Source organism: Ammodytes marinus (genome assembly GCF_949987685.1).
Source record: "Ammodytes marinus genome assembly, chromosome: 13".
Classification (NCBI taxonomy): domain Eukaryota; kingdom Metazoa; phylum Chordata; class Actinopteri; order Uranoscopiformes; family Ammodytidae; genus Ammodytes; species Ammodytes marinus.
The window spans coordinates 5,646,088-5,666,267 of NC_137217.1; the positions used below are offsets into that span (position 1 = coordinate 5,646,088).

General features: G+C 41.7%; 1 protein-coding gene across 1 annotated transcript in view; it reads left to right on the plus strand.

The window, feature by feature from the left end:
- Positions 1-20,180, plus strand: part of LOC307259332 (dolichyl-diphosphooligosaccharide--protein glycosyltransferase subunit STT3B-like) — a 43,834-nt gene that overhangs the window by 13,017 nt on the left and 10,637 nt on the right. The window contains exons 2-7 of the mRNA XM_080039136.1: positions 9,345-9,453; positions 11,570-11,857; positions 12,737-12,802; positions 13,863-13,962; positions 19,201-19,299; positions 19,821-19,967. Of these exons, the coding sequence (XP_079895262.1) occupies positions 9,345-9,453; positions 11,570-11,857; positions 12,737-12,802; positions 13,863-13,962; positions 19,201-19,299; positions 19,821-19,967 (809 nt within the window). The remainder of the gene's footprint in view (positions 1-9,344; positions 9,454-11,569; positions 11,858-12,736; positions 12,803-13,862; positions 13,963-19,200; positions 19,300-19,820; positions 19,968-20,180) is intronic.

The window sequence follows — 20,180 nt, forward strand, 5'->3', positions numbered from 1 at the left end:
CCAAACATATACCCTGTGGTACAGGCTGTCTAAGTCAATTTACTGTTTATTTTCCTGATCTGTTTATATCCATTTTATTAATATTCCAAAAGAAAAAAGAAAAACTCCTCCTGGTCTGTCAGTGAAATGCAACCCCATGTTAAACTCTCTGTTAAACAACAGAGGCAGCCACACACATGCTGAGATCTCTGAAAGTGAGCAAATGCCCAAAGAGGAGAGAAGGTTAAAATAAAGAGAGCAGGGCTAACACCACAGGGGTCATACTGGTGTGTGGCTCTTCTCTCCAGGAACTCTGTTTGCAAGGGCTTAACTCACTTTTCAGACAGTAAGAGAGAAAAAGCACCTGCTCAAGTCATGAGACTATAGCTCTGCTGTGCACATTAATCCTCACTCAGATGCTCAAGCTCTTACACGTGTGTGTGTGTGTGTGTGTGTGTACACTATATTCTCTATTAAAGGATAATGCTTGTGGTCAAATAGTTTCCTTTTCTGTCGACTCATCTTTTTTGAAAATGTTTTTGTAATTAAAGCGAAGTGCTAATAAGGGACACATCTTCGCCAGCAATTCCAAGTCAGCCTGCAAAGTCCTGATTATTTTAATTATCAAATAACCTTTCAGCTAATAACATTTTTCAGTTGAATGATTTATGTTGTTCTGCCTAAATCATATTTACTCCGCTCTACTTTTACTCTACATCTACTATATTCTTCATCTACTGTACATCTACTTTTCGTTAGCCTAATAGCATAAATGCCTAAGCCGCGGGCCAATAAAAATCGGGTTGCGGGCCGCAGATGGATACCCCTGGAGTAGATGTAGAGTAGAGTAAATATAATTTAGGCAATTATGCTATGAGGCTAACAAAATGTTTTAATGATATCAACTTTATAAGGCAAACTTTCCTCAGCACCATTGGTCTGCCAAAGGACTCCGTTGCTTCTCGAAGAAGTTAAAACCCTGATGCAAAAGTGAGCAACGCCATAAGGGCTGAACAGGCTAACAGTACAGAGTAATGGGAGGACTCACAATAGCACTATGCCATGAGGGAAAGGTATAACCGCACTCCCTGTTTTTAAGCTTTTTCTTCTATTTCTCATCAGTTTGCGAAATAGTCTCGAGGTGCAAGACAATCAGACCATGAAATAGGCTACTAACTCAAAGGACGTTCTTTCTATAGGGCTTTTTAGGTTTGCCTGGATTTAGACCTAAAAAATATAGGGGTCGTTTGAGCTCACCAGCTGCTCTCATGAAAATAAATTCACTGGGCTACAATGTATTTCGGTCGGCGCTAAAGCTAACCTGTTACCTGCCAAATACAGGCCTGGATTCTCTTGTAGTCTGATTGAACAAACCTATAGGATGATATTGAAAAGATTTGACCATTTTGTGAGTGCTCCTCCCCAGGCAGCAGCAGGTAGTTTACAAAAAAAAAAGCTTAAAGCACGTATTCTAAATCAACGACACTTGTGTGTGTAAGCCCCTTGTTCAAGGAGGGGCCTTCTTTACTGGCTAACTCAGATAACTAAAGCAAGTTGCCATTAGAGCTGGCCACTGGGGTTGAAAAATTCTAATTCTTTTAATTAGCCTCTTTTTTTCGGGCCACTGGTATGACCATGTGTGATAAAGTAGCATCTCTGTCCCCTTTGTCCTCTGCTGGAGGTTAGTATGCAGAGAATAAATGAGGGTCAACCCGCCTCCTGTGGTCAGTTCCCCAAATATGATTGAGGTCATTTTAGTCTGGGAATTGTTTGATCTGATTTTAGTATGGAAAGCGAGGTAAAAGTTATGGGCGAGTTTTGCAATTGTTTGGTACCCATAATCCACTGTGTTTTTTTAATCAGCCAGTCATACTCGGGCACAGTCATCCTGATGGTGTCTTATGCCCCCCCCCCCCCCCCTGCTTACGGCAATATAGGATTTGTGGGAATATGATGACTGGGACAGCATCAGATTTTAATAAATGCTTTTGTGTGCGCTCCCCTCCTCCTCCCCATGGCTAAAGAGGCTTAGTTTTACTCTCTCTCTGGCTCTGACTTCCACACACACACACACACACACACACCCCCCTGCTCTGAGCAAACTAAATGGTTTGCGGAAGAAGGTTAATCTTTCACACTGGTTCACTCTGTGTAACATCTCTAAGCACTCATTTTGTCATGACAGGTGGATTCAGATCAGATGCTTATGAAAACCAAACATGTTAAAGGTGCTACAAGGAACTTTTAAATATTTCTATATTTAATAGATACATACATTACATACATAATACATCCGATTTCATGATCGGATGTATTATGTAGAATAGACAAAAATAAATAGTATGAGATTTTGAGATTTCCAGAACAGTTCCAATTGTAAGTTGTTGTTTCTTTCATGATACTCAGGTGCAGACACTTTCCGCTGTAATTGACATTTTTTAATAAGCACCCAAGCAAGATTACACATTTTAATGGCATTTCCATCTTTCTCTCGCTGTGGGGAATTTGGGGCCTTGTTCTCTCCTCCCCCTATTCCACAGTCTTAAAACGCACGCACACTCACTCACTCACTCACTCACTCACTCACTCACTCACTCACTCACTCACTCACTCACTCACTCACTCACTCACTCACTCACTCACTCACTCACTCACTCGCTCATTCCTAGTATTTCTCCGTTACCAAAGTCTAACGCAGTCGCCATGTTTATTTAAATGTTATGATGGAAGTTGAAAGATGTATTAGCTTCATCAAAGCGTTTCTTTCCCTGAGGCCCCAGATCAGTCTGCAGAGCAGAAAAGGAATCGGTAAAGCTTTTTTTTTTATATAATTGATTAAGTTTTTTAAGTAAAATCCCAGCTTTGAGGAACTGCTTTGGCTTTTTGGACTGTTAATTACTACAAAATGAGCTATTTGAAGATGTAACCAGGACATTTAAATGGCCATTTTCCATTTTATGTCAACCATACAATGAGTCATTTAATGGTGAAATATTTCAGCAGCATTAATCAATAGTGAATGTACTGTATGCATTAGTTGAAGCCCTATTGCAGACCCATATGCACTGTTTGTCTTTTTCGGGGAAGTAAATTGATGAAATCCAAAAGCTTCCGTAGGAGCTGTAAACAAATTGTTTGTCTTTAGATACTAGCTCACCAGATTTATATTCTTTTCTGGAATGTATTAGATTTTGAACCATAGGAAACACTATGTCATAAAATAAGCCCACAGGGTCGACTTATAGGCTCTCAAATATTTCACATCAATCACATTACCTTCCTATTGTCTTTATTTATCATACTAGTTCTCCCTCTCTTCCTCCGTCTAACCCCTTCACCTTCTTTTTTTTCTTTAGATTATTTTTTACCAATCTCCTTTTTCCTCTTTCATGTTCTTTGTCGTCTGTCCCTCCTCCCCTGTTCTCTCACATGAGATCCCATCTCAGCCACAGGCACAATAGTTTACACACCAAAAAGAAGAGCTCCATCTCCTCTCCTCATGGGCTGTGAAATTAGTTTCTTTTTACTTGCAATGGGGCCAGTGGAGTTTAGAGATTAGAGTGATATAAGGGCTTGTTGTTTGCATTCATGTTGCCTACTTCCATCTAATCTAGCATTCAGAGAGCCATGACCAGTTACATTGCTGCCTATAAAAGGGTGCAACCGATTTAGATATTATCGGGCCGATGCGAGAGGTTTTTTAAGCAGTTTCTGCGGAAGAGGGCCTGGTTGTGTGAAGAGAAATATTCCGATATCATGCTGTTGTCTTTGCCAATTGTCTGACAGTTTTTAGGTTTCTGTAACAACCTTTGGGTCGCAGTAGGTGGATGGAGCAAGGGGTGGGGGCGGACGGCGACAATGACGTCACGGTTAACCTTGTACACGAGAAAATGTCTGTGTAACCATTTAGACTTTTCTGTAAACGTTCACACCAGTCATTTTATTCCTTTTGGTACATATTTATGTAATGTATTTGCATGCTTGTCTTTCATGTGTATGTCATCCCCTTGTGTTCACACTGTTGAGCTGTGTGTGTGTGTGTGTGTGTATGTGTGTGACGGAAGTGTGCAGTTAGTCTCTTTGATGGCGCCCTATGTTTCTCCATTCCCCCCTCCCCCCCCCCCCCCACACACACACACTCCCATGCCATCTGAAAGCAGCAGGGAGTGCGTTCAGTGCCCGTGTCCTTGGAGAAGATGGTGATACAGGTCATTAGAAGGTGACACTGACCTCAGTTTGGCCATCTGCCCCATGGCCAAAGATGCAGCAGAGCAATAGTCAGTGTGTGCACAAAGGGAAGTGAAGAGGTTGGCAAAGGCCTTGGAATCAGAAATTATACAGGAACTGCCAACATTGACATCATCCTGTCCTGAGCAGATCACCAAAGACATGGAAATGTCAATGTGAAGTGAGGGATGTTTTAGTGCAGTATGGACTGGCTATTAATCTGTACTGCTAAATGGACGCTCAAATCATTGTGTTTGTTTTTTTTGTTTTTATTTATATATTGAGAAATCACAGATCCTCCGCTACACCTCACCCCTGCACTGCAGCATTTTAAAATCACCAAAGGGTGATTGCCAAAGTGGACAGTGACACTACAGTTCCTTTCAAAATAAAATGACATGTTTGCCCAGAGGAAATTCTGCATTCCCGTAAAGGCAAGGCAGGTTTATTTATATAGCAACATTCAGACGCAAGGTAATTCAACATGTTTTAAAGGGCATACAAATACAAGAAGATTAGACATGAGAAAATATTAAAATTGCCTTTCGCGTCCGGCTCCTGTTCACCTTTTCTGTCTATTATTTATCCTTCAACCTGTTTGCTATACATAACCCTTACGTAATTTAAGTTCAGCTCAGAGACGGGTGTCTATAGATTTTCTATAAAGAGGGGCATGCTGAAAATGTTGTCAAATGATGCTTATATTGTATCTTCTCCCTCACTGCTTCAGTGTTCACCCCCTAGGGGGAAACGCAGTGAGCCCACGTGGGTTAAATAGATTTACCTCGGAGCAATCAAGCTTTCAGCTGTGTGTCTGAATTATTTACACTGTTTAATTTATAAGGCTAACATTTATTTACCTAATGACAATTAACTGCGAATGATTGGTGTGTTTTTTTCTACAGTGCTTTGCTACCCAAGGCTTGTTTATATTCAAACCAGAAATCTGCTGCTAATGGAGCTGCTGCTGGTTTTGAGGCTGGATTATTTTTTGTACCAAATTTCTCATTGCATATATGCCTTATCAGCAATTTAATTATCTGAGCACCGGCCCATTGTTTTTTTTTCTCCTAGGGGATTTTAACAAATGGCCATCTAAATATACTCTCCTCTGCATTCTAAAGCTTTTAGCTAAAGAGTGAATAATGCATCCAGCTAATTGAGGTGCCATACATCTAATATTCATTATATAAGCTTATCTTCCAACCATAGGGATATACCCAAGGCCGGATTATCCATATAAAGGAGCGGGCGAATGCCCTGGGGCACCAGCCAAATATAGCCATTAGGGGGGCACCAAATGATCAGGACAATGATTGGACCCTAAAAAATGTTTTCTTATTTTATATCGGCCATATACTGGAAGATACACAAACATGTACAAAATGAACCATTGTTAAGATTATTAATGAAAAAAAAATATTATTATTTTGACTTGTGTGTAAGCAAAGTGCCCCCCTCCCCCATCATGGACCAGTCCACAATGACACGGCGGCAGCGGCGCCAAATTTATCTAAACAAAAGTCGCAAATCAAAATGTTCCACTTCCTTCAGTCGAAATCTGAAGGAATTCTAATATACCTGTCACGTAAGTAGGACACTATCTGTATTCTGTGGTTGCCACACTCTCAGCTCCTGATTTGGTTCCGTACCATATAGGGGATGCATAAGGTTTTTTCAGGAACAAGATTAATGATGTAATGCAATAACAGTTGCCCCTTCGGTCTATCAATACTGATGTACTACTGGTCCCCCTCTACTCCAAAAACAGCCATTTTAGCATCCCTGATAAAACTTGAGTATGAAGTTCCAACTTGTACACTAATTTGTTGGATTATTGCTTCTTACCTATGAAACTCTGATACACAATGAATTCTCCTAAAGACCATTTCCAGTCAGACTTAAGGCCAGGACACACCAGTCCGACTACCCGAAAATGGAGTTTGCCGATTCAGGCAGCTCCAGTCTTCCCCTCGCGGCCAAGTGCAAAGAACACACCAAGCCGACTGCTGACTTTCCGTACGCTCTGCGCTTGCGTGGGACGTAATGTCTCCATAACAGCAGGCGGCGCTAATCTGTATTGTGGCCCGAAAAAATACAGAAGCCGGAAATGATGGGACAGCTCTCTAGACCATAAACATTGATAGAAATACGTATTTATTAGGGCTGTCAAATTAATGCGTTAATTTCGATTAATTAATCACAGAAAAATTAACGCGATTAAAAAAAAATTAACGCAGATTAATCGCACTTCTATAATGCCCTTTGACCCGGTGCAAAAGTGGTGCGGAGCTGCACCGAGCTGCACCTGTAGCTCGCCGGGCGCGCGGGTAAAAGGGAGAAAGTAAAAGTAAAGAGAAGCAGAGGAAAGGGGCCGACTCGAGGGCTCTATGGACGGTTTATGGGATGATTCGGCAAATAAGCATGAAAGTAGGAAGACATCTTACTTAATTCTCCGCAGTGTCCGTGCATTATTGATTTAGTGGGTGCAACAATGTAGGCTAGGTTCAAAACAGTAGGCCTATCTCTCAATCTTCCTCCAATTTTGTTTGCTAGCTGTCTCGCATAAACGGAGACCCGCCCCGTGTGTGTGTGTGTGTCAATATTTTTGCCTATGAGTAGGCTACGAAATGGTAGCAGTGCAGCGCTGTCTGTTGTGGGAGATGGAAAGTCGTCATTTAGTCTGCTTGTTTTTTTGAGAAAATTCGGCGCTAGTTCATGTATAAAGCTGGCTGAGGGGAGGAGACAGAAGTTACGAGAGACGGCGATTATCTGGCCGGTGTGTCCGGGCCTTTAACTGTGCAACTATATGCTTTTGGGCACTAAGGCCGAATTAAGCCCTTAATTGTTTTCTTGAATCTTGAATTCATACTTGAATGTGGCAGCCTAATGGCCCATAGAAACCACCTGCCTGCTAGACTGACTGCATCAGTAGGTGCATAGCCTATCCTGAACGGAATCTAATACGGTTTTAGGTTAATTGGTTTGCATTTAGTTTGTTGATGATCAAAATGTTCTCATCTGAAATCCTAAAAGGAAACGCCTATGGCATTTATCCTTTTTTTTTTTTTTTGCTTTGTCTGGGACCAAGACGTGTGTCCAGTACCGCTGGCTTTTGTATGACTGTGAGAGGTTGATGTAAGAAAAGAAAAGAGATACTTTCTGTCAATCCAGGCTGGAATCCGGAGAACCAAAGATGCAATGGATTGTTTGAACTACTTGTATGTCTGTGCAGGCCCCTCTTTTCTCTCCTCTTCTTTCAATGGAATGACTGGCCCTCTGGAGTGGCCACGAAACATCTGCGCACATACCCTCAATTTGGCACTTACTCCTCAAGGTGCTGAGCAAGCCATACACTTAAATCCCTCCAACAAAAGCCTGCTCTTCGTGGAGGGAGACAGTTTCTATTGAGCACTTTAATACTTGTGGAGACACTCCGGGGAGACAATCGGACTGACGTATCAGCAGCACATTCTTTTGTCTGAAGCCTCTGGGCAAGATGCAGCGTTTGTACAACAGCAAGAAGCACTCTATACCAGCCAGGCCTAGTCTAATTATAGCTCAGGCCGTAAGTTGGATTGTTCCTCTTAAAGTCTCGGTGGCTGTAATCAGCTTGAGAAATGGAAGGCCGAGGAAGAATGAGAAAGGTAAGAGTGTCGGGAGAAAAAAGGGCAAAAGGAACCACTGGAGAGTTTCTTCTCCCGTGATTTATTTTGATATCCTTTTTCCAAGACGCAACGTCAATAATAGCTTTACCGCTACTACTGCCGCTGTTATTCGAAAATCGCTGACATTTGTCGAGGTGCGGAAGAGTGGATTTAGTGCCAAGTTTCCCATCAATCTGTTAATTAATAGGGCTTTGTTTTCCCATTGATAACTGCATTTTATCTGATTCCAAGTCCATGAAAAGATCTGAAATCATTGTGATCTCCCCTTACCCCAATATGGGCCTTTCAGTCGGATACAATGCAGACCCCTCTTCAGAACTGATGGCATCTCAAGAGCCAATCTCTAATTAGGTTGAATGCTTAGCTAGTATCACTTTATTCTGTTCCATTTACCCTGCTTAGATACTCTTTGAACAATCTTGGTTCTTCTATTCAACAAGCCAAGAGCATTGCTGAACGTCTGGGTCTAATTTGCTTCTTATTCAAGTCTAGATTTCTTGTTCTTTTTACTCCATTTAGGTTCTGAACTCCAAGTGTTTAGACACTTGGATTAACTAAAGTTTTACATACAGATACAAACATCCCACTACTTTTAATCATCAATTTGAAACGTCTCTTATTGTAAAAACCTGTACTACTTCCAGCTGGCAGCTTCCTTAGCACTCCTTTATCTTGTGTATTGCTTTAGATACAGACCAAACCTTGCAATTTGCTGGTGGAAGTTCAAATAAGCTCTTTAGCTGTTTGTGTTGATATTATTTAATCAGTTTACCTCTACGGTGTTGCCACTTTTGAGATCTTCTTCCAAAGCTGTGGCTTTGTTGTGACAGTCCTAATTTTCAACCTTTTGCTCGTGGCGGGGGACTTTGAAGTTTTTCTTTTAGTTTCATCTTCTCAGTTCTGCAACTTTTATGTCTCTTAAAAGCTCTCAGTTGAAGCTTGATTTATAAGGCTACCTTCCACCATCAACACGTCAAATCAAACGTCTTTGAGGAATTTGACATCTCATTGAAACACATTTAGCAGTTCCACAAGAGTGTTGTAGTTTTGTATCCTTTTGAATTCAAGGTTAATTTAAGTGTGTGTTAGATATTCTGTTTTGCCAAATTACCAAGATCAAGTCCAACCAAAGTGACACATCCGTTGTTGAACTCTTTACACTTTCTGACGTGCCTCGCTTGCCTCTGTGGCACCATGGTTGTCTTATGCTCTGACACAACATAAGTAGATTGCCTCAACAGATTCTTAGGAGTTTTTTTTCACAGTTAAAGGTGGAGTCAGCAGATTCTGCAGAACACTTTGATGTCAAAATCGGTGAATATCTGCTACCTGTCTGTAGTGTGTGCCTTTCATTTAACCAGCTTAAATCAAGCAAATGCAACGTTGTTGAATGTTCTTGTTGGGTTTAAAGTCCTCAGTAGCTGCTCCTGTTTAACAGCCCCTCTCTCTCCCTCTGTCTCAATGTTACAGGTTCAACTACAGGTCCACTCACCATCTCACCACCAATGGCTTCTATGAGTTCCTCAACTGGTTTGACGAAAGAGCCTGGTACCCTCTGGGTAGGATAGTAGGGGGCACGGTGAGTGTTTCTCATGTGTGTGTGTGTCTGTGTGTGTGGGGGGTTTACTTGGGAAGTTGCAGAGGAGTGTACCGTCTATCTAAGCCCTCTTCTTTCTTCGTCGACATTTCTTCACCTTACTGTGACAAATATTCGATAATCACCTTAAACTAACACACACACACACACACACACACACACACACACACACACACACACACACACACACACACACACACACGAACACACGCACACACGGACACACGCACAGGGTTAGCAGGGCTGGGTGGTTAAACAGCTCTTGGGGGAGTTAGGGGGGAGCAACACCCACACGTTGGCAATGAATTAATCTGTCTTCATAAAAGAGATTCCCTCTAAAGGAGAGATGGATTGCGGTCACTTTTAACAAGTCATCTCACACTCGCTGTCATCAGAAGTGTTGGAGTTAATGGTGGAGGCTGGTTGAAAGCATTTTCTGTCCAGTGGCTCCGTAATGTGTTTTTCCCCTCTGCCGTTGAATTGCTCATTCAGCTTGTTAATGGTGGCATTCTGCAGTCACAGCACTGAAGCGCAGCATGAAGCCGCACTTTCATTTGTTCAGAGCTCACGCTGGCTGGTCAATATTGGTGCTTTTCTCATCCCCATCAAATTAGGGCTGCAACTAACGATTATTTTCATAATCGATTAATCTGTCGATTATTTTCTCGATTAATCGATTAATGTTTTGGTCCGTAAAATGGTTAAGAAAATGGTGAAAAATTGATAAATTTTCCAAAGCCCATGTTGATGTCGTCAAATGTATTGTTGTGTCCAAAACACACAGATATTTCAGTTTACTGTCATAATAGGATTAAAGAAACCAGAAAATATTCACATTTGAGAAGCTGAAATCAGAGAACTTGGAAATTTTTTATTAAAAAATTACTAGAAACGATTAATCGATTATCAAAATAGTTGGCGATAATCGATTAATATTCGATTCGTCGATTAATCGTTGCAGCTCTACATCAAATACATATTACATAGGGAATGTTGAAGGGAAAATCTGGCTATTCAGTATGGGTGTAACCCACTGGTTTCATCACAGTACAATATAAGCTAGATGTATCGGATTTGTTGGTCACGATATTTGCCGATATCACAGTCTGCATCGATATGGCTTCAATATGATTCGATTCAGGGACATACGATCGATATAGGATGATATCATGAACCATTTAACAAAACCTGTACATTTATATCAACTCACAAAAAAAACATTACAATATGATTTTACCATTTTTTTTGAGTGCTTCCAGATATTTAAATGAAAAACAATCTATACTTTTGGTGGAAATAGTGTCACATACAGAGGCACAGAGGGATTGTCAAAATAAAAGCATACATTAAGAATGGCGAAATGTGGGGCGCCCTTAGCTCAGTTGGTAGGGCGTCCCCCCATGGGCCTCGGCCAGCAGCGGACTCGGGTTCGATTCCAGCCCGCGGTCGTTCTCTGCATGTCACTCCCCTCTCTGCCCCATTTCAACTCTGTCTCTACACTATCAATAAAAGCATAAAAATGTCAAAAAATAAATATCTTAAAATAAAATAAATAAAAAAGAATGGCGAAATGCATTGATGTTTGGGCATTGCATTGATGCGGTTCGATCTTTTGTCAATACATATCTATCTCTATCGATGTATAGTTCCACTCCTACTATTCAGGCTATACTATTATTATTCTAATATCAACATGAATATTACATTTTAGTTGGATTGTCTGAGAGAGAGCCTGAATACTTCCTTACTTCATTTGTACTATTTCTAAGTCCTTTCGACATTTTTTTTTTGTTGTTGTGCATGTACTGTCTGTATTAGTGGGCTACTGCCTCGATGTCTAACACATCTGATGTTGCTATAAGTCCTAGTCTACCTTTTTTATTTCCTATTTGTCTGATGCTGACTCTTGTTTGTCCTGCATGCTTTATTTATTTCATGGCTTGAACTACCAAATACTTTTGTTTGGTTATAATTAATTTATTAGTCTTATCTATTATACATTTTTGTTTAACTCTTTCTGTTATTTGCTTGTTATTTGCTTTTTAGGGAGCCTATTGTTACAAAAAAATGACCTTGCCCTCCTCCTTCCTCCCTCCAGGTGTACCCGGGCCTGATGGTGACGGCGGGCCTCATCCACTACGTGCTGAACCTGCTCAACATCACGGTGCACATCCGGGACGTGTGTGTGTTCCTGGCCCCGGTGTTCAGCGGCCTGACCGCCATCTCCACCTTCCTGCTGACGCGCGAGCTCTGGAACCAGGGCGCGGCGCTGATGGCGGCCTGCTTCATCGCCATCGTGCCCGGATACATCTCCCGCTCCGTGGCCGGCTCCTTCGACAACGAGGGCATCGCCATCTTCGCCCTGCAGTTCACCTACTACCTCTGGGTAACTTATATGCTTATACAGTGTGTGCTTTGTTAAGTCTATACCCCATTAGGGATGTGAACCACTCATAAGTGTGAGCGTCATTATTTTACGTCGAAAGTGCACACTTCCCTTAAAGCTTTAATCTGCCGTATTTGAGTTATGTTGTTGTGACCAGTGGCCGTTAATGTAATGACGGGTAGACCAGAGTTTCTTTGAATACCGAACATTATTGACAGTATGAAGTCAGTAGATCCCCATGGTTTTAACTCATTATTTGATAGATCTTAACTAGATGAAAATCTTCCAGAGTATAACTTTAAGCAAAACACAGCTGCAGCTCCAATGTTCAGACTTCAGATTCGACTTGAGCGTGAGAATCAATCGTTGAGTCAATATATATTCTCATCCCTACTACTCGCAGTCCAGAGCACCTCCACTATGCTTCAGCAGGTTGAGTTAAATAATCAGGCTGGGATATGCTTGGTTAGGAAAACGGAAAACTTATATACACCCGCTCTCCTTCTCTCTCCGTCTATATAGGCTTTCATTCGATCCCCCTTGCCTCTCCTTTCTTCCACTACATCTTGTTTAGCCAGTGAGCAGAGCCTTCCCAGCCGTGTCTTGGTGAAGTCAGGGCTCGTTAGCCTTGTTTAGCTTCTTGTTAGCAGCTAGAGATGTGTACTACACGCTGCCCTGCCTTGTGCCGGTCATTAAAGCAGGAAACATTATGAATAATTCACGCGGTCTTGTTGGGTTAGCAGCAACAAGGCGAATCCTTTCGGGGAAAAAAAATCGTGAACAGAACGGCTAAGCTTAAAGGAAGCAGTTGATGTAGATTTCACTGTATGTGTGTATTTGTGTGTGTGTGTTTTTGATGTTTTCCTATCCAAACTGCAGGTGAAGTCAGTGAAGACGGGGTCTGTCTTCTGGGCCATTGGATGCTGCCTCTCCTATTTCTACATGGTGAGAACACGCATAACAAGCTTGGTATATACGATGTCCTAATCTGACACTAAAAAACCGACCCATTAAAAGCTAATCACAAAGCCGAGTCTAAAGTGCCTTTCACATATGCAGCCTGTTCCAGCAATTTTTTCAGTGTTTTTCCTGGAATGGGTCATGTATGAATGGAAACCAGAATTGATTTTATGTTCTATCTGCACCTGCAATTTCCCCCGCTCAGTAGAGTAAAGAAAAGGCAACATGTATATCACACACTCTGAAACAAGCGTCCTACAATGATCCTCATGAGATTCTCTGCACATTAAGCTTGACAAACTTTGCTTTTAACCGAAAAGCTCTTTCCATCATACAAAAAATATCTTGAGTAGAACATTTTCCCTCGCCCACCTGATCTTTCAGCTAGACTGTGATGAATTTGAATGAAATTGAAAGTTGTCACACCTTTTTTCCCTGGCAGCTGCTCACCGCCTAGGGCTTACATGACACTTAGGGGAAATAAGCTTAAACCTGAGGGGGAACAAAACATGAAAAGAGGTTTGTGTGTGTATGCATGAGCTCCTGTGCCTTTGGGGATCGACAACATAATCTCCATCTTAACACCATAGCTCATAATGATTTCACAGCTCCAGGTGGGCTGTTCAGCTTTGCAGCCTCGTGTGTGTGTGTGTGTGTGTGTGTGTGTGTGTGTGTGTGTGTGTGTGTGTGTGTGTGTGTGTGTGTGTGTGTGTGTGTGTGTGTGTGTGTGTGTGTGTGTGTGTGTGTGTGTGTGTGTGTGTGTGTGTGTGTGTGTGTGTGTGTGTGTGTGTGTGTGTGTGTGTGTGTGTGTGTGTGTGTGTGTGTGTGTGTGTGTGTGTGTGTGTGTGTGTGAGAGCAGAGATCAAAATCCCCTTATGATAAGGAGCATGAAACTAACTGCATACGTGACTGTATTTCTGACTGAGTGTGCAGCTATATAATACAAATAGTGAGATCCCTCTAGAACTGTTATTGCAAAAGCTCTAAATTAATAAGATGAAAGTGAACTCTTAATAAATCCATTCTGTTTTTGTCCGTTTCACAGGTTTCAGCTTGGGGCGGTTATGTCTTCATCATCAACCTTATTCCCCTTCATGTCTTTGTCCTGCTCCTCATGCAGCGCTACAGTAAAAGACTCTACATAGGTGAGACACGCACGCGCGCGCGCCCACCCACACACACACACCCCCACCCACCCACCTGCCCATGAATACTTTCATGTGTCTTCCCATTAATTCAAGGGCATGAAGTTAGAGGTTTACAGTTATGATCTTTTGACATCAAGTTTAGCACATTCATGATAAACAAACAACATGAAGGTGAAGGTAGCTGTGCAGTTAGCGGCCACACACACACACACACACACACACACACACACACACACACACACACACACACCTCTATTTCCCCTTCTTCAAAAGACTGTAAGCTGAAGCGATGCACAGAGTAGCTTGTTATTCTTTGTTGGTACGTGAACTGTGTAAACACTGTTACTGATCATTAATAGCATCCTTTTAGATGCTGATGTTGTGCCTTTTAATGAGCCCCACATATCAGGTTTGAACACCAATCCCCCCCAGAGACGGGTTACAGGGATACATGATTAAAGTCAGAGACGGTGGAAGTGGAAGCGCAGGCAGGAGAGAAAAAGATAAAAGCTTGTCTTTCCTTCAAAGAGCTCTCTCTCACTGATCCTCAATCTAGTCCTGACCCCCGGGGGCTCATGCCTAGACACATCACCATACTATTGTTTTACAAATCCAAATCAATGGCCCATACAGTACATACCGGGGTATAACAATACTGTGGAAATAATGGCTTAAAGGGGTAGTTCGGTATTTTTGATGTTGGGTTATATTAGTTTGCCTAAAGACGGCTGTTTATTTTAGTTTTCTTATGTGTCTAGAATAATCCTCAGTAGCTCTGAGTCGAGCAGCTGACTGGGGGAGTGGTACAAAAAAAATAAACGGCAAACTGAAGATGTGGAAAAAAATTAGCATTTATATTTGGAGAAAAAAAAGGTTTTTGTTCTCGCAACAATACAATGCTGATTTCTGCTACAGCGACATCTCCCCTAAACTCCTTATAGTGACTGTGCTGATCACCATCTCCATAAGGTAACAGACTAACTATGCATTAGTTAGTCTGCAACCCCACTTAAAAACTACTAAACTATCCCTTTCAAGACTTAAAACATGCACACCACTGTGTTAAATTGACAAGAAAACATTAAGAAATAGAATCAGAAAGAACGCCCATAGTGAGGACTGCTAGGGGAGATGGAGAGAAGTTGGACATGACACTGGAGGAGGAGTCTTGGATTCTCCCTCAAACAATAACCCTGCATTCCGAATCGCATCCTTTCTACTATTTAGTATGGAAGAAAAAAGATTTAGTATGTCCTATTTGGGCGATTCTGACCCATAATCCAGTGCGAACCTGAAGTGACGTCACATCAACGTAGCCTCCATATGAAAACAAACAGGGATGCGACGGACGTAAAACCAAGAGGAAAGATCAATGTGCAATGTTATAAAGAAATAAATGAGTAAAAGTATGTCCCAATTGTAGCATCCCAACTTGATTATTTTTATCGTTGGATGTAGAAAAAAGAAAGAGTATGCGATTTGGAACGCAGGGCTAGATTTGGCAAAAGTTTTTAAAAAATTTAGCACAGAGCTGACTTTCCCCTCTCTGAAGACCAGCACTGTACATTATCGCCTGAAGCACTAACATCCATTGTGTCGAGTTGAAAGTTACACTGTATTCTGTGATGCCTGCCCCTTATACTGTGATTGTGAGTCCAGTCTTTGACCTGCCGCTGTCACACACCAGCCTCCTCTCACTCCATCACAGCAGAAAAAAAACCTGCATGAAATCCAAATGGAATTTCATTGTATCTCACCACCAGCGTCTCCTCTGCAGATACAATGGGAAACTTTAGATTAGAAAAGCTCTTTTTGATGGATGCCTTTTGTTCTCTTGATATTTCCCGCCTACCGGTCCAGAGCCAGTGCCCTGTGCCACGCACACGCAGACACGGACACACACACAGTGCCGCCTTGCCTGGACACTTTACCAGGGCCACATTGGGCTTTCATCTATTACACAACTGCACTGCCAGGAGCACGGCCCAACTATTAGATTAGACCTGATGAGATGTGTTTGGAGAGGAAGGACACCGCGTATCAGCAGTTTAGATTCAGTACAACAAAAAAGTAGATGTCTTTTTATGGATGTAGGTCGATATTTTAACATATTTTAGAAATAATTTAAAACACCAACGGTATGCTGGCAGTAATAAGAACTACTTACTGTATGTGTATATACATAAACACTCACCGGCCACTTAATTAGGTACGCCTGTTCAATGGCTTATAAAAACAAAAAGCTAATCACATCACATGGCAGCAAAGTAATGCATTTAGGCATTTAGACTTGTTCAAGACAATGTATTGAAGTCAAACCGAGCATCATAATGGGGAAGAAAGGGGGTTTAGGTGACTTTGAACATGGCGTGGTTGATGGTGCACAGCAGGGTGGATCCATACTTTCACGTTTTTTACGCCAAATTCTGAACCTGCCATCTGAATGTCGCAACTGAAATCGAGACTTATCAGACCAGGCATGATTTTTTTTGATGCTGTGAGAATTGTAGCCTTAGTTTCCTGTTTTTAGCTGACAGGAGTGGCACCCGGTGGGGTCTTCTGTTGCTGTAGCCCATCTGCTTCAAAGTTGGACGTGTTTTGCGTTCAGAGATGGTATTCTGCATACCCTGGTTGTAACGAGTGGTTATTTGAGTAAATGTTGCCGTTCTATCATTTCGAACCAGTATGCCCATCCTCCACTGACCTCTGACTTCAAGCCTGCAGCCAGAAAAGGAACCCAATAACGAAATAAATTGTCAAGCTGTATCCTCACTGACACCCCAGAGAAGGAAAGAATAGAGCAGGAAAAGGCAGCTAGCATACAAAAGAAAAAAGGGCAACAAAATCAAAACAACCCAGTGCATCCCAAACTAGACCAGCTGCCAAGGCTACAGTAAGTTATGTAGGACTTTTTGTCAATTTGACAATGCAATTAAACTTTCAAATTTAGTTCTACTTTCTTGCCTTATTTTTAAGATTATTCCCATTAAGATAACATTGTGACAAACAACCCCATAGTGTTTGACAACCGACCCCTTGATGGGGTTGGTTGTCACAATGTGTAAGGGTGTCTTTGATTAATTTCTTCTTTATTACAATAAGATAGAAAAAGTGAGGGGTACACGTTTCAAGCCAACACCTTAAGCTTCAATTTAATGTAGGAATGACTATTGAAAGATGTTTAGGTGATGAGCAAGTCTCACTATAGTAAAAAGTGTGCCTACTTCCCCCGTTCTCCCCTACTCAGAACAGCCGTTCTGGCACCCTCAACATTGCCATGTTCAAAGTCACTTAAACCCCCTTTCTTCCCCATTCTGTTGCTAGGTTTTAACGGGTCAAACACTGTGTGAGCTTGTGTTTGCATTTGTCATAGGGGAGTTGGGCTACCGACAATCTATCATGTAGATTTTAAGTTCTACTTTCTTGCACTTTTTTTTCGTATAATATATATATTAGAGGTGGGCATAGATTAATTTTTTTAATCTAGATTAATCTAGATTAATTTTGGAATTAATCTAGATTAATCTAGATTAAAATGGCTCATTTGAATTCATTCATAATATGTGTGTGCTCCTAAATAATGACTCAAAGTAAGTCTTTGAGAACGTGTTTCTCAAGCCAGGTGGCGCATCAGACCAGGGGCTCATCTCCTGTTTCCAACATGCATCACAAACTGCTTGAGGAAGCTGTTCTACTATGATAATTGGTGATGAAAATAAATAATGTTCAACAAGATGTTACATAGTAACGCGTTACCGGCATCGGACCTCTTTTTTCAGTAACGAGTAATCTAACGCGTTACTATCTCCAAACCAGTAATCACATTAAAGTTACTCATCAAAGTCACTGTGCGTTACTTTTTCTGTCATTTTCCTTAGTGAAACATTTTACATAACTGCACAAGTGACTGCGATTGCGATTTTATGTAAATAAATGTGCGCGCATGTGTCTCTAAACTCTCCAACTGCTCCAACCGCTCCTCTCGTCTTTTTGGTAGCGCCCCTCGTCTCTGCCATGCAGCGTGTGTCTGTGTCTGTGTGTGTGTGTGTGTGTGTGTGTGTGTGTGTGTGTGTGCAGCAGCATTACGGCCGAGTCGAACTGTGGCGCAAAACAAAGTTTTCCCCCCGATGAAATATAGCGTCTGCTATGGGGATATTTAGGATTCGGGTACGTTGACGTTGAAGAGATAGAAGTGTTTAAAACTTGGAAACTTATAGTCACGTGGCGACCGGTGGCCACACACACCCACCCTGCGTTCCAATACCCGATTGTGTCGTGGGCAAGTGATGGAGAGAGAGAGAGCGGCGGGTGTGTGAGAGAAGCTTCGCCCCTCGTCTCTGACATGCAGCATGTGTGTCTGTGTGTGTGTGTGCGTGTGTGTGTGTGTGCGTGTGTGTGTGTGTGTGTGTGTGTGTGCAGCAGCATTACGGCCGAGTCTAAGCTGAACTGTACAAATGACTGGCTCCCTGAGCCGAACAGGAGGTGGAATAAGAGATTAACGGCGATATTTTTTTTATCGCCGATAAGAGTCTGGCGTTAACGCAGCACGTTAACGCCGATAACGGCCCACCACTAATATATATATATCTACATATATATTGTGTGTGTGATTTATTTCACCTTTACGTGTGCTTTGTACCTGCAGTGACATTGGTGGTATATTGAAATGATTTATAATATAAGGTTTTGCATTCTCTATTTATTATTTCCAAAGAATCCCAAGAATCCCAAGAGTTTTGCTACGAGCAAATGTGTTTTTATTAATGCAGCCGCAAAACTCATTTCCGCTCAGGTCTCACCTTTTCATCTATCCACCACTGGCTTTCACTATTTAGAAGTAAACATTGCACATTCTCTCCTAGTTCTTCATAGAAAATGATTTGTCAGAGTTGTTCACCCACATGAAGCTCTGTTGCACAGAGGAAAGAGTTATATTATGAGGCTTAAACGCAGAACATTACATGATGCATTCATTAGGAGTCATTATTTCAATAAATAGAACAACTACAGAGTTACCGATTAAGATATTTTTGGTCTTTTTCAACTTGTTAGTTTTTGTATTGCACAGATTTGTTTTTAAAAGTGTGATAAGTTAAAGCTAGGTGTGTGGTGGAGAAGGTATTGGGATGAATAGAGTTGAATGTCTAATGTCATGAAGTCATGGCTTGTCTTTAACTGGTTGTCTCTCTCTCTTTCTCTCCCTGTCTGTCTGTCTCTCTCTCTCTCTCTCCCCAGCCTACAGCACCTTCTACATCATAGGCCTGGTCCTGTCCATGCAGATCCCCTTTGTGGGCTTTCAGCCAATCAGGACCAGTGAGCACATGGCCGCAGCAGGTCAGTACCCAATCAGATAAGGCAGATAATGCAATTTGTATCTAGTTTTTCTTAATGCCTTTGTCATGGATCCCTCACCCTGGAACTATACCTGGCATAGTAAAAAAAACACTACCGCTTTTGTCCAGAAGTGTGAAAGAATTAACACACACTGAAACACCCCCGGAGCACCTTTTAATGTTTTATGTTCTATCACCACCTTAGTTATAATTAAAAATTAAATGTTTCTTTCCCCATCACTGTTTTTTTTACTCAAATGAATGTCATATCGTTAGCCTCATAGCATAATAGCCAAAATCATATTAACTCTACTCTACTTTTACTCTACATCTACTATACCCTACTCTATAACCCTTAAAATATGACTTAGGCAATTATGCTATTAGGCTAACGAAAAGTAAATGGAGAGTAGATGTAGAGTAAATATGATTTAGGCAATTATGCTATGAGGCTAACGATATGTACTACTTGAGCAGAGAGCGTAGTTGACAGCTTGCCCCTGGGTCTTGTGTGTGTTCCAGGAGTCTTTGCCCTGCTCCAGGCCTATGCCTTCCTGCAGTACCTGAAGGACCGACTGACCCGGCAGGAGTTCCAGACACTCTTCTTCCTGGGAGTGTCTGTGGCTGCCGGAGTGGTCTTCCTCTCTGTCATCTATCTCACGTACACAGGTCGGTTCAACGGTCAAATAACAATCTTCAGCACTTCATTTGATAGTCAAACTAAAAGCCGCCACAGCAGAGCAGCTGACACAGTCACCTTGTCCCTGCAAAACACAATGAACAAATATGAATTTGCATGTTTCAGTTTGGAGTGAAACATACAGAGCTGTGTACATAACTTCTTTACACTGGATGTTTTCTGTGTCATATTATGCGTGTGAT